The sequence below is a fragment of the Nycticebus coucang genome, chromosome 6 (genome assembly GCF_027406575.1).
Source record: "Nycticebus coucang isolate mNycCou1 chromosome 6, mNycCou1.pri, whole genome shotgun sequence".
In the NCBI taxonomy this organism is placed as follows: domain Eukaryota; kingdom Metazoa; phylum Chordata; class Mammalia; order Primates; family Lorisidae; genus Nycticebus; species Nycticebus coucang.
Window position 1 is genome coordinate 67,460,910 of NC_069785.1, and position 14,812 is coordinate 67,475,721.

General features: G+C 48.8%; 1 protein-coding gene across 3 annotated transcripts in view; it reads right to left on the bottom strand.

The window, feature by feature from the left end:
* Nucleotides 1–13,043, bottom strand: part of PIF1 (PIF1 5'-to-3' DNA helicase) — a 101,345-nt gene extending 88,302 nt beyond the window's left edge. Inside the window, exon 1 of one of the 3 annotated variants that reach the window (XM_053593207.1) lies at nt 12,864–13,040. In XM_053593207.1, the coding sequence (XP_053449182.1) occupies nt 12,864–12,907 (44 nt within the window). In that variant the 5' untranslated portion in view covers nt 12,908–13,040. Of the gene's footprint in view, nt 1–12,863 lie in introns of all 3 variants that reach the window. The other 2 variants (XM_053593206.1, XM_053593205.1) reach the window with 2 other exon arrangements.
* Between the last annotated feature and the right edge of the window lie 1,769 nt (nt 13,044–14,812).

Consider the following 14,812-nt stretch of genomic DNA (forward strand, 5'->3'; position numbering starts at 1 on the left):
TCTGCCTCTCTCAGGTAGGCCCCCAAAGAACTGAACGTGCCAACTCACCTGCTTCAGGACAGTCACTGGCCCGGTCAGTCACTGTGCTCAGGGCCTGTCAATCACTGTTGGGTGTCCAGTGAACCGTGCTCTGGCCCTCCAGAAAGAACTAGAGTAGTTGGAGAGACTTGATACCTGGTGTCCCTTCCTACCCCAGCAGGGTTGGCCGGCTGGAATTATTGGGCACGTAGTATGTGTGGCCCACACTGTGTTTAGAGGCCTGATATGTCCTATTTTACTGGATTCTTCCAACCTCCCTGCTCTCCACCCCCCATTTTTTAGATAAGGCATTGGGACCCAGCCAAGGGATGTGACTGACTCGAGCTCCACAGGTCTCCTGACCGGACTGGGAGCCCGGGGCTGAGGGAGCCAACAGGAAGAGTGATTATTTTGTTTACCAGAAAGACAGGGGAAGGCTTCCCAGAGAAGGTGACATACGAGCTGGGTCCTAAACAATGAGCAGGATTTAACTCCTATAAGGAGGGCGAGAAGGCAGGACGTGTGACTTGTGACACAGATGGGATACAGCACGGGCAAAGGCTTGGAGGTGTGGGAGTGCATGGCTTGTTGGGGAGGGCAGGAGCTAGAGCTGGGGTTGTGGGGGGCAAACAGGGAGGCCTTGCATGCCAGCCCCAGGGGTGTTGGGGCTCTTTGGGGTCCCATGGAGTTGTGCAGGCCCTAGCATCCTCCCAGAGGGAAGGGGAGCCCATGGGGGAGTGAGGTGGGAGGGGTGGTCTGTCAGGCTCAGAAGAAACCAGGTAGGTTTCCTGCCCTGGAGTCAGGGCTCAGGTAGTGGCCACTGTGCCCACAGGTCCAGGCTCAGGGCCCATCTTCTCTACCCCTGAGGCCAGCACCATGTGGATATAGTACTCCTTTAACCCTCACAGCCCCCTGCAAGGTGAATATTACCACCCCCATTTCATGGGGGAAGAAATTAAGGTTTAGAGAGGTTAGGAGACCTGCCTTTCTGGACCACCCCATGGAACGGCCACCGTCTTTCTCCAAAAAAAGAATCCTCTCTGAGCCCCGTTCTCAGGCAGGGCAATGACAGCCAGCAACCTCCTTCCTTCAGAGTAAAGGGGATCCCGAAACCCTGACCCGACTCTAATCATCTGCCTTCGAGGCACCCTCAGCACAAGCTCCGATGCCAAATCCAAATGGCCCCTTAGAGACTATTTACCCACTCTACATATTACACATGGGGAAACTCAGGTCCAGAAAGGAAAAGACCTGCTTGGGGCCCCACATATGGTCTTACAAGTGATTGCCCAAAGTCTCTCAGCAGGGCTCTAGCTCAGCTGGGAAGTTGAGCAAAGAGGGACAAGTGGCTTAGAGCACAAAGACTAGGGGTAAGGTGGCTTGTGGGACAGGGACTAGCTTGGGGCTTCTGGGAGATCAGGAGCAAAAGGCACTCAGTCCTGTCATCCCACTAGGAGAACTTCAGACTTTCTTCTCAGGACACTTTACTCCATCTGCCTTAAAAGTGCACTAGTAACTATGCACGTTTTTTTCTTTTGAGTTTCACAGTATCATAGTTCACAGCAACCTCAAACTCTTAGGCTCAAGCGATCCTCTTGCCTCAGCCTCCCAAATAGCTGGGACTACAGATGTCTGCCACAATGCAGGTTTCATTTTTATGAAAACACAGGTTTTTTTTTTTTGTTGTTTGTTTGTTTTTCTTTTGGAGACAGAGTCTCAAGCTGTTGCCCTGGGTAGAGCGCTGTGGCGTCACAGCTCACAGCAACCCCTAAGTCTTGGGCTTAAGTGATTCTCTTGCCTCAGCCTCCCAAGTACCTGGGAATACAGGCACACACCACAGCGTCTGCCTATTTTTTTGGTTGCAATTGACATTGTTGTTTGGCAGGCCCGGGCTGGATTCGAACCCACCAGATCCGGTGTATGTGGCTGGCGCCCTAGCCGCTGAGCTACAGGTACTTTTAGAGATGGGGGTCTCACTCTTGGTCAGGCTGGTCTCCAACTCCTGAGCTCAAGCAGTCTGCTTAGCTAGGCCTCCCAGAGTACGAGGATTACAGGCGTGAGCCACCACTCCTGGTCACGCACATTTTGGTGATGTCCGGGGGACTCATGTCCTTTAGAGCTGAGCAGTGTACAATTTGCACAACTGTGAGTTTTCACCCAGCCCTGAAAATAGCACAGCAACTCCCTTCCTACCTCCATCTCTGTCCCCTCCCGCCTTCCACTTCTTCCTTCCCACAGAGCCAGGGACCAGGATGGGAGAAGGAAAGAAGGAAGGAGGCAGGGGAGGAGGAGTGAGAGGGTGGAGGGCAGGGTTCCTTTCTGCTCTCAGAAACTGAAACCCAAAGCTCTGGCAGGAGTTCCTGAACAAGACAGGTCCATAGGCTGTGGGGGCAGGGCTGCTGCATCTGAAGATGGCAGCTCTGGACACAGACACCCTAGCTGCAACTCTGGTGTCACCTAGACTGGGCCTTGCCCTTCAGGCTGACAAGAAGCATGCAAGGCAAAGTATGTTTCTTCTGAGGCTTTAAAAGGCCCCACCAGCCCTCACAGTGCCTAGCACTGGTGTTAGGACTCTTGATAGAAAAGGGAGGTAACACTAACTCGAGACCCTAAATCATCTAAGCCTAAAAGTGGTGACCCTTTGCCTTGGCTGCTGTTTGTGTCTGTGTGGATGTGTGCACACTTATGAGGCTGGCAACCAGCATAATAAGGACTCTGTCTCCCCAAGTCAAGTTTAAGACTATAGAGTAACATAGATTTATTTATTTTTTTTTTTTTATTTTTTTATTTTTTATTTTTTTGTAGAGACAGAGTGTCACTTTATGCCCTTCGGGTAGAGTGCCATGGCATCACACAGCCCACAGCAACTTCCAACTCCTGGGCTTAAGCGATTCTCTTGCCTCAGCCTCCCGAGTAGCTGGGACGACAGGAGCCCGCCACCATGCCCAGCTATTTTTGGTTGCAGTTCAGCCGGGGCCGGGTTTGAACCCGCCACCCTCGGTATGTGGGGCCGGCGCCTTGCCCACTGAGCCACTGGCGCCGCCCCTATTTTTTGTTTTTGAGACAGAGTCTCACTCTGTTGCCCAGACTAGAGAGCTGTGGTGTCATAGCTCACAGTAACCTTAAATTCCTGGGCACAATCCACCCTGCTGCCTCAGCCTCCCAAGTAGCTGGGACTATAGGTGCCTGCCACTATGTCCAGCTAATTATCTATTTTTAGTAGAGCCAGGGTCTTGCTCTTACTTAGGCTAGTCTTGAACTCCTGAGCTCAAGCGATCCTCCTGCTTCAGCCTCCCAGAGTGGTAGTACTACAGGTGTGAGCTATTGCACCTGGTCGAGTAACAGATTTTTGCAAACTATCTGGTTGTGAAAGGTCATTTAAATGCCACAATATGGATTCTTCAGGGCACCTGATACTCTATTATGACAAAGGGATAGAATATTTGAAATTTGGACTTGTCTTAAAAAATTCAGATTGTGTGGTCATATTTCTTGTGATCTTTTGTTTGTCTTTTTGTTTGTTAGTTTTTGAGACAGAGTCTCACTCGGTTGCCCAGGCTAGAGTGCCATGGCCTCAGGCTAGCTCACAGCAACCTCAAACTTCTGGGTTCAAGTGATCCTCTTACCTTAGCCTCCAAAGTAGCTATAATCACCCACCTCAATGCCTGGCTAATTTTTCTGTTTTTAGTAGAGACAGGGTCTTGCTCTTGCTCAGGCTGGTCTTGAACTCCTATGCTCAAGGGATCCTCCCACTTTGGCCTCCCAGAGTGCTCCATTACAGGTTTGAGACACCATCTGGTCTCGTGTGACCTTTTTGAATTGTGTACTGGAAAACTAGATGCCACCTCCCTGAAGGCTTCCTGGATCCTCTATGTAGGGATAGATGCTGCTCCTGACTGGCAGTCCCTTGAGGCTTAGATGGGGTTTAATTCATTGTTGTACCACCCATGGTGACAGGAGCCTCCTCTTCCCTCAGAGGTGCCCAGAGAGCATAAGATTCTGCCTTCTCCATACCCGAGGGAGAATGGAGCAGAGGCAGGGGGAGGAGGGCTTTGGGGTCTGGGCTCTACGACTTCCCAGCCCTGAGGCCTCAGACCTTCCCTCAGTCTCAGTTTCTTCATCCGCAGATGGGATGATTTAAACAGCTGACTTTTCTTGAGCATGTACTTAGGCCCTGGGCTAAGGGTTATGACATGCATTAACTTATTCAGAAAGTACACATAGGGCCTCCCAGGTGCTAGGGACACAAGGTCAGATGAGGATATGGAAGCTTGTACCCCAGAGCCTAATCTTATAACCAGCCCTCTGTACAGGACGGATCTTGCAGGCCTGACAGGATGGGCCAGAGGAGAGCTCAGCACCGAGCCAGCGGGGTAAAGCACCGTGTGGTAGTGTGCCTATCAGTGGAGGCCCAGATGGCCTGGAAGGAGCCCATAGCTTGAATTCAGGACCTGGGGAAGTGAGTCCAGCCAAGGGGCCCCATGCAGGATGCCGTGGGAGGAGGCCCTCCAAACAAGGCTTCTGAAAGACCATGGCCAACAGGAGAGGCAGGGCTGCTGAGGGCCCGGAGGAAGAGGGTTGGGCCACCCCTGAGTAGGCTCTTCTCCCATGGCCTCAGCTGTCCCCACAGAGGGCTGGAGCCTGAGAACCAAGCGGTGGTGGAAGAAGAAGCTGGTCACCTTGAGGGCTGTCTGACCCACGGGACCTGGGCTGAAGGGGATAGGTCTTGGAGTGCCCCAGGAAATGTTCACTGTACAGTCAACTTACTGAGGCTGTCTCTGGGGATCAGGCATAGCTGCCCTTCCCAGTGCCCAAGGGCTGAATCCACTTCCCCACCCCAACCAGTGACCAGATGGCACCAAGTAGAGGGGGCTTTGACTTGCGCAAGGACCCCTCCTGGCAGAGGCTGACAGACCTCTAGGCCTGCCAGAAGAGGCGGGCCTGCAGTGTACATTCCCAGCAACTGGACCCATGCACACACATCCCCCACAGGGTCAGGATGTGAGCGCCAGGTTGGGGGATGCAGGGAATCTTGAAGCCACCTTTGTTTCCTAACACCCCACAGCACAACACAGCCTCTTTTTGTTCCTTTCCCCTCAGCCTCCCCCTCACCAGCCTCCCTGCTTCTACCCTTCACCATAATTTGTTCTCAACACATCAGCCAGAGAGATGGTGTTAAAGATCATATCACTCCTCAGTTTAAAGCCCTAAAGAGATCCACCACCTCCACTTCATGCAGAGCAAAAGCCAAGCCTCCCACCTCCCAACATACACCTCTTTGATACCATTTGGGCCCCCTCCCTCAGTGCACCAGCCACTCCTGCTATCTTGCTTTTCTTCAAACAGATCAGGCACAGCACCCCATCCCTCAACCCCTGGCCATTGCACTGACAGTTCCTGCACAGAACACTCTCCCCACAGCCATCTGAATGGCAAACCACTCTACTTACTGCCTTCTAGCCTGTTCAATGTCACTATATTTCCTAGCATTCTGGCAGAATGCGGCATGCAAAGCAGCATTTTCCAAGGACTATTTACAAAGGTGTGAATGCAGTATAAAGAAACCCCAAGAGAAAGTTCAGTGTCCCTGCCCAGTAGCACTGGCAGGAGGGGGAGGGGCAGGGGAAGACCTGGCTGCTGGTATCGGAGAGGAGAGAATTTTGGGAGAGGGCTATCTGACAGGGCTGTGACTCCCAGGAAGGAAGCCAGGGGGACAAACACCTCCCCTACCTCTCTCAACTCTCCTGCAAAGTTCCCCACTGGTAGAACCCAGCCACAACCAGGCCTCAGTCCTTCAGGTCTGGTCCCTGAGGAACTGGAGAGCAAAGGAAGGTCCCCAGTGCTTTTTGTTTTGAGACAGAGTCTCACTTTGTCACCCTCTGTAGAGTGCCGTACTATCATAGCTCACAGCAACTTCAAACTCTTGGGCTGAAGAGATTCTCTTGCCTCAGCCTCCCGAGTAGCTGGGACTATGGTTGCCCACCACATCACTGGGCTATTTTTAGAGGCAGGGTCTTGCTCTGGCTCAGGTTGGTCTCAAACCTGTGAGTTCAGGCAATCCACCCATCTCGGCCTCCCAGAGTGGTAGGATTATAGGCATAAGCCACCTTGCCTGTGCTTTTTAGGGAATTTGACACCCCCACCTCCAACTCTCAAGTCCTCTTACCTTGCCCTAATTTTTTCCCTTGGCACCTATGGCCTAACATATTTGCATATTTATTGTGCTTATTTTTATTGTCTACAACCTCTAGGAGGACAGCAATTTTGGTCCCTATTATTCTCTGGTGTACCTCAAGTAATTAGAACGCTAATTTGACCCGCTGTAGATACTCAATAAATAACTGCTGAATACGGCTCTGTGCCTGTGGCTCAAGCGGCTAAGGCGCCAGCCACATACATCTGAGCTGGCGGGTTCGAATCCAGCCCAGCCCGCCAAACAACAATGATGGCTGCAACCAAAAAATAGCCGGGCGTTGTGGTGGGCACCTGTAGTCCCAGCTACTTGGGAGGCGGAGACAGGAGACTCGCTTGAGCCCAGGAGTTTGAGGTTGCTGTGAGCTATGATGCCATAACACTCTAACCAGGGCAACAGCTTGAGGCTCTGTCTCAAAAAAAAAAAATAAATAAAAATAAATAAATAACTGCTGAATACAGGAATTTCCATTCAGTGTCCTTGGTACCTTAAGGAGGAACGTCCCCCACCCTCCCCAGGAAGGAGTGGATCGGTCCTGCCCACTGGGACTCCGGGACTGGAAAGAAGCCAGCAGAACCCCAGCTGGGAAGGAAGTTGAGCCTTCAGGGCTGTGTCCACAGCAGCCTCCCATTCCTGTGGTTGCTGCAGTAGGTCCCTGTCTCTCCCCAAGGCTGAACCTTCGAGACCAGTAGGATATTCTTTGGCAAATGCATCACTGTGCTTGGTCAAAGATCTTCCCAATAAGGCGCCTCTCTGTGAAACTCCTACCTCATAAATCAGCCCTCTGAGGAAACGTCTGTCTCTCCTGGGCCTCCCAGGAATGCTTTCTTCAAGGAGTCCTGGAGTCACCCTGCAGTGGAAGACCCAGGAGTTGTAGACTTAGAGGTTATGTTCTAGGCCTCCCTGGCCAGGCCTTGGCTTCCCAGGGACAGGTGTTGCCAAGCCTGTCTAACCCCTGGGTGCCTTTGGTGCACTCTTGGGCTCCTTTCCCCATAGTTACCCAGGATGCTGAGATGGTGATACCCCTTTCCCCCCAAGGCTTGACATGGGAGAGAAGATTGAAACCATGCAAGGTCCAGCCTTGTCCTCTAGTTGTAAGGTTGTACGTTTTCTCTAATGAAAGCAATTTCAGTCAAAACACCAGCAGGATTTGAGCAGGGAGCCTTGGAAAATGATACTAATCTTCATCTGGAAAAATAAACATTTGAGACTAGCAGAAGATTTCTGAAAAAGAAAAGGAAGACACCACATAAAATCCGGAAGCCTTAAAGCAAAAGATTATTGGAACATGTAAAAATTAAAAGCCTGAATTAAGAAAATTATCAAGAAACAAAGTCAGGGCAGCGCCTGTGGCTCAGTCGGTAAGGCGCCGGCCCCATATACCGAGGGTGGTGGGTTCAAACCCGGCCCTGGCCAAACTGCAACCAAAAAATAGCCGGGCGTTGTGGCGGGTGCCTGTAGTCCCAGCTACTCGGGAGGCTGAGGCAAGAGTATCGCTTAAGCCCAGGAGTTGGAGGTTGCTGTGAGCTGTGTGAGGCCACGGCACTCTACCGAGGGCCATAAAGTGAGACTGTCTCTACAAAAAAAAAAAAAAAAGAAACAAAGTCAGCCAGGCGTGGTAGCTCACGCCTGTAATCCTAGCACTCTGGGAGGCTGAGGAGGGTGGACTGCCTGAGCTTACAGGTTCAAGACCAGCCTGAGCTAGAGCAAGACCTCTCTAAAAATAGCCAGGTAGGTTCGGCACCTGTGGCTCAAGCGGCTAAGGCGCCAGCCACAAACACCTGAGCTGGTGGGTTCAAATCCAGCCCAGGCCTGCCAAACAACAATAACAACTACACCCAAAAAATAGCCGGGCATTGTGGCAGGTGCCTGTAGTCCCAGGTACTTGGGAGGCTGAGGCAAGAGAATCCCTTGAGCCCAGGAGTTGGAGGTTGCTGTGAACTGTGATGCCACGGCACTCTACTCAGGGCGACAACTTGATGCTCTGTCTCAAAAAATAAATAAATAAGTAAATAAATATAGCCAAGCATTGTGATTAAAATCGCTTAGGCCCAAGAGTTTGAGATTGCTGTGAGATGTGACTGCCAGAGCTCTCTACCAAGGGTGACATAGTGAGACTCTCTCAAAAAAAAAAAGAAAGTCAAAAGGCTACACCATGGAAAACACCTTGTAATAAAATAGCAGATGAAGGGCTAATCTCCTTAATATACATATATTTTATAAATCAACGTGAAATAAAAGGGTAACCAAATGTAAAAATGGACAAAGTATACGAACAGACATTTCACATGGAAAATTTTTCTTTCTTTTTTTTTTTCAACAGGTTTTTATTATTTCTCTGAGGTTTTTTTTTTTTTTTTTTGTGGTTTTTGGCCGGGGCTGGGTTTGAACCCACCACCTCTGGCATATGGGACCGGCGCCCCACCCCTTGAGCCACAGGTGCTGCCCTTCTTTTTTTTTTTTTTAAGACAGAGTCTAGCTATATCACCCAGGCTGGCCTCGAATTCATGGGCTCAAGCAATTCTCTTGCCTCTGCCTCTGGAGAAGCTGCTATAGGCACATGACACCTGCCACAATGCCCGGCTATTTTTTTTTTTTTTGAGTCTCATTATTTCACCCTTGGTAAAGTGCCATGGCATATAGCACACAGCAACCTCTAACTCTTGGGCTTAAGCAAATCTCTTGCCTCAGCCTCCCAAAGCCCCATGCCAGGTTCGAACCCATCAGCCCAGAACATGTGGCCAGCACCCTAACCACTGAGCCATGGGCACCCCTGAAAAAAAATTTTTTTAAATGAACACTAAATACATGAAATGATGTTCATCTTTACTCATAATTAAAGAAACGCAGAGCAGAATAACAATGAAGTACAGGGCCATTTTCATTGCCAGATTGGCACAAGTTAAAATGTTTTATAATGTTGATGACAGTGTAGGGAAAGACAATCTTCTACATTGGTGGAAATGCATATTGACCAGCATTTTGGAGGGCAATTGGAAATAGCTATTGTGGAGGAGTAAAGTGGTCACAAATTCTTTGAAATGCCTTTCATGGAAAGGTAGGGTCTATGTTCCCTTTCCTTAAATTTGGGATGGACTATGAGTTCCCTGGTCAACAAAATACAGAAAAAGTGATACTGTCCCAGTTCCAAATGTATCCCTTAAATTGCCCAGCAGGTTCCATTTCCTGCCTCTTGAAAGCCAACTACTTGGTTACCTAAACTGTATTATCTGCCATTCACATGCTGTGAAAAGCCCAAACCATATAGGAAAGTCCTGGAGGATATAATACCTCATACTGAGAGAAGGGTCAAAGAGCACTGAGGCCCAGTCAGGTGGGTGATAGAGCCATTTTGGAAGAGAATCAGAGATGAACCATCAGCTGAACCCTTTCCAAATTCCTGACCCACAAAATCATGAGCAAAATAAAGCAGTTGTATTAAGCACTAACTTTTGGGGTAGTTTGTTATATGGCAATAGGTATAAAGAACAGCTATCTAAATTTAAATTTGCCCTTTGCCCCCTCCAATTGCACTTCTATGAAACTAACCTGAAATATTTGTACAAGGGCACAAAGACACCCAAGAAAAGAAGTTAATCGCAGCACTGTTTCTAATAGAACAAGATTCAAAATAATCTTTATGTCTATCATTAGGGCAATGGCTAAATGAATTCAAGTATATCTACTTAATGATATGTATGTCAGCTGAAATTCTGAGACAAGGAAAAGTCTCATTCGAGGTCCTGTGAGCCTAGGGTGACATAACACAGTGGTTATAAATATAGACCCTTGCTCTGCCATTTATAATTTCTATTACTTAGGGGAAATTGTTTAACTTCTCTATGCCACAATTTCCTCATCTATAAAATGTGGATGATAATTATAGTGTCTTCTTCAGAGAGCTGTGATGAGAAATAAACAAGTTAAAATAACATGACATATATCTATCTTATATGTATTTTGAAGATGCAAAGAGCTTAGAATTTTAAATTGGGTTGGACTCAGACTTTTAATATCCTAAAGGGATTGCAAAGCACAGTATCGACTAGATTGTCATCCTGGGACAGGGCAGGGAAATTTTATAGATAAAAGTTGGAAAGCAGTGACTAGAGAATATTTTTAAAGAAATAGACTCAAAATTTACTTCCCGTTCTGACTCTTGCTATCTTTTAGAGATTCGTCCTATCCCAGCACATACAGATTTGCTCATTCCTTTTTTTTTTTTTTTTGGCAGTTTTTGGCCAGGGCTGGGTTTGAACCCACCACCTCTGGTATATGGGGCTGGCACCCTACTCCTTGAGCCACAGGTGCCACCATGCTCATTCCTTTTTCACAACAGCTCAGCATTGCATTGTGCTGCTGCATCACAATTTATTTGGTCAATTTGACGGACCCTTGGGTTGTTTCCAGTTATTTGCTACAGTTACAAAAACTACTTTAATAGACATCCTTGCACATTTATCCTTGCCCAATTACTACTATTATTTCAGTGGTATAGATTCTTAGAAATGGAGTTGATGGCATAAAGGTTACGTTCATTAAAAAAAAAATTCTCTTTTTTTTTTTGTAGAGACAGAGTCTCACTTTATGGCCCTCGGTAGAGTGCCGTGGCCTCACACAGCTCACAGCAACCTCCAACTCCTGGGCTTAAGCAATTGTCTTGCCTCAGCCTCCCAAGCAGCTGGGACTATAGGCGACCGCCACAACGCCCGGCTATAAAAAAAAAAAAAAAAAAATTCTTGGTGAGTAGGGCGCCGGCCCCATATGCCAAGGGTGGTGGGTTCAAGTTCAAACCCAGCACTGGCCAAACTGCAACAAAAAAATAGCCAGGCGTTGTGGCGGGCGCCTATAGTCCCAGCTGCTTGGGAGGCTGAGGCAGGAGAATTGCGGAAGCCCAAGAGTTAGAGGTTGCTGTGAGCCGTGTGACGTTATGGTACTCTACCCGAGGGTGGTACAGTGAGACTCTGTCTCTACAAAAAAAAAAAAAAAAAAAAAAATTCTCTATAGGCACTGTCAAAAATTGTTTCAATATCTGGTCCCATCTCTCCCTCTGCTGTTCTTTGTTTTCATAAGTTTGCTGTCTGTTTTTACAGGTTTATTATTTTTTAGATGAATTTTAGTATCATTTTACCAAGTCTTTTTTTTTTTTTTTTTTTTGAGACAGAGTCTCAAGCTATCCCCCTGGGTAGAGTGCAGTGGCATCACAGCTCCCAGCAACCTCCAATTCCTAGGCTCAAGCGATTCTCTTGCCTCAGCCTCCCAAGTAGCTGGGACTACAGGTGCCTGCTACAACATCTGGCTATTTTTTGGTTGTAGTTGTCATTGTTGTTTGGCAGGCAAGGCTGGATTCGAACCCACCAGCTCTGATGTATGTGGCTGGCGCTTTAGCCACTTGAGCTACAGGCGCCAAGCCCATTTTGCCAAGTCTTACCAGATTTCATTTTTGAATGAATAATCCATCTCTATGAATTAGCTACCATATCTGCCTTGAAAAAGTTCACAGCCAAGCAGGGACTAGGGTTGGGATAGAGCTATAGTGGGAGCCAGGGATGTCAGCTACAAAACAAAGTTACCTTCAGGGAGACCAGGGTTGGCACTGAAGGGCTCTGAGAAACCCCAGGAAAGAGCTACATTTTGGGTTTAGAGAAATCAGGAAGGCCTCCACAGAATAGATTTCCTGCCTAGCCTTTGTACTGGTTACAGAGCACTTTCTGGAACACCAATTCATTGAATTCTCACAACAGTCCTTTGCATTAAGTAATAGTATTATCTTCACCTCCCAGATAAGAAAACGGAGCCCTTCCCTTTTTCCTTTCTCTTTGCCTTGCTTCCCCAGGCTCTCCTCTTACCCCAACCTTTTGTTCCCAACCCTGAGCCACACTGGCTGGGCTGACAGAGCCTTGGGCAGTGGTCACTGCCTAAGAATATTGAACATGGCTGTGCCACCTTCCTATAGAGACCTGGGACCTGGACCCTGTGTCCTAGGGTGCACTGGGCTGTCACAGCAGACACACTTCCCCCTGCTCTGGGGCCCAGATACAGAAGCTGCCTCACCTATCAAGCCAGGAATAACAGGTCCGCCCATCCATTCTCCAGGCAAAAAGAGCTCTCCCACCAGCTTGTTGGTCTCCAAAAGTAGGCCTTTAGAGGTTCCTATTGGTTAAGCATTTCTCCTTCCTGCAGCTTTTCTAAAATACACATTCCTCTGACAGGAACCCATAGTAGTTCCCAAACTCAGTGTGAATGAAGTTATTCTGTCTTTCTCTTCATTCCTGAGGCAGCAGGAATAAATTAGCAGTTAACCCTATATTTGCTAACGTCCTTGCTGCGGCCCTCCCACCCCATGAAAATCCTCAGTCTGGCTTTCAGTTACTCTCACTGGCAATTTTGGGGAAAGCCTCAGAAAATAGCACAGCACAGAAGCCTGACCTGAATGTGCCACTTGGGAGGGACTCAGAGGGGATGAGCACTCCGCTTTTCCACGCAATGCCTCATCCGTCACTGACGAATACCGCCCACCTCAGGTTAGACTACAGCCTTCAAATGCCTAGCCTCTCCCTCCTTGGGCCCCTCTGGTCTCCGCCACTGTCTACCTAGGCCTTGTTGGGTACAGATCATGTATGCGCACACCACAGGGACTTACGGTACTGACCGCAGCAGCTCTTGCTCGGCTCTGGCTCCCCCGCGTGTCGACATCCGGAACAGCAGCAATGCCGAGCGGGCACCGCCCACTCCCGTGGGAGTTCCGGGAGGACGCTCAGCGCAAAAGAGGTGGGCGCAGAGAAGAGGGCCGCAGTCATCTGGGTCCTCCCCCGTCTGAGCACGTGCTTGCGCTCTTTTCTGAGGCTTTTCCTCAAATCGCTTTCCTTCTCAGGGAGAGCCGCCCCCTAGAGTCTGAGTGCCCCAGCGGCCAGGTTGCTGGCCTGATTGAACATCCTCGGACTTCACCTGCGGCCGCTGTCTGGGACCCAGCACCGGGTGCAGCGCCATGGGGATCACTGCAGAGTTCGCCTTTGGTCACTCATGGTCCCTTGGGCCTGACCTCCAGGTTCCCGAGGGGAAGGCTGGAGGAGTGTGTACAGTCCCCAGGCAGCAGTGGCTGCAGTAGGAAGGGGATAGGGCAAGCATTTTGCTCTGCTGACTCAGCTGCTCCCTGCATCTCTGCTTCATCCACCTGGGAGGCCAGGAAATGGAGAGTGACCAACTGTCTGCTGTCTGCCCATTTTGACCCTATCAAGGTCCTGTCCATCTGCCAGAAGCTCATGCCATGACTCTTGAATCAGACCACGTGGGTTAGAAGCCTGGGTCCACCACTCAGTGGTGTGAGGTGGAGTTACCTACCCACTTTGTGCTTTAGCCCCCCACCCCCAATAAAGAGGATAGCACCCATTATATAGTTCAGTTTGGGGGACAAAATGACATTACCTACACAAGGTGCTTGGCTCAGGGCTCATTGACTGTTAGCTATTATCATTATGTTATTTTTCAAAGGCCATTCCAAATACATCTTCAGGAAGCCTTCCTGAACTGTACCCAATGGGCTATTGACCCACGCAAAAGAAGCTGTAATATCTTAAAGCAGCGGTTCTCAACCCACAGGAAATGTATTAAAGGGTCAGGTCGTGGCATTAGGGAAGTTGAGAACTACTGCCATATCATGTAAAATGCAGACATAGACATCTCCAAAGGGTCTAAAGTACAACCCATTCTCATGTGTTTATGTGTATCTTTTTGTTTGCATGTGTCTTTGCAAATCTTCCTCATTTTGTGTACATGCATTTTAAATATTTTTATTGGTATTGTGTCTCATTTGATTGTTTTGCTTTTTTTGTCCAATACTTAAATCTTTCTTTTTTTTGAGACAAAGCTTCAAGCTGTCGCCCTGGGTAGAGTGCCGTAGCATCACAGCTCACAGCAACTTCCAACTCCTGGGTTCAAGCAATTCTCCTGCCTTCGCCTCCCAAGTAGCTAGGATTACAGGTGCCTGCTACAACGCCTGGCTATTTTTTAGTTGCAGCCGTCATTGTTTGGCGGGCTGGGCTGGATTAGAACCCGCCAGCTCAGGTGGATGTGGCTGGTGCCTTAGTCACTTGAGCCACAGGCTGCGAGCCTCTTTTTTTTTTTTTTTACAGAGTCTCACTCTGTTGCCCAGGCTAGAGTGCCATGGTGTCAAGCCTAGCTCACAGCAATCTCAGATTCCTAGGTTCAAGTGATCCTTTTGCCTCAGCTTCCTAAGTAGCTGGAATACAAGGTGCTGGCCATAACGCCTGGCTAATTTTTCTGTTTTTGGTAGAGACAGGGTCTCCCTCCTGCCCAGGCTGGTCTCCAACTCCTGAGCTCAAGGAATCCTCCAGCCTCCAGCCTCCCAGAGTGCTGGGATTACAGGCATTAGCCACCATGTTTCCACAAATACATTTTGTCTCTTGTTCTAATGCTGCACACTGCCTTTTTACCTATTAACTTCCAATGATGAATTGTAGTTGCTACCAACTCCAGGAAACCACAAAACAACACAGCAATGCACACCCTCCTGCATATCCCTTTAGGGGTCTGCAACAGAATTTTGGAAATCTATATCTAGGAACTGGATTTTAAGGTTTG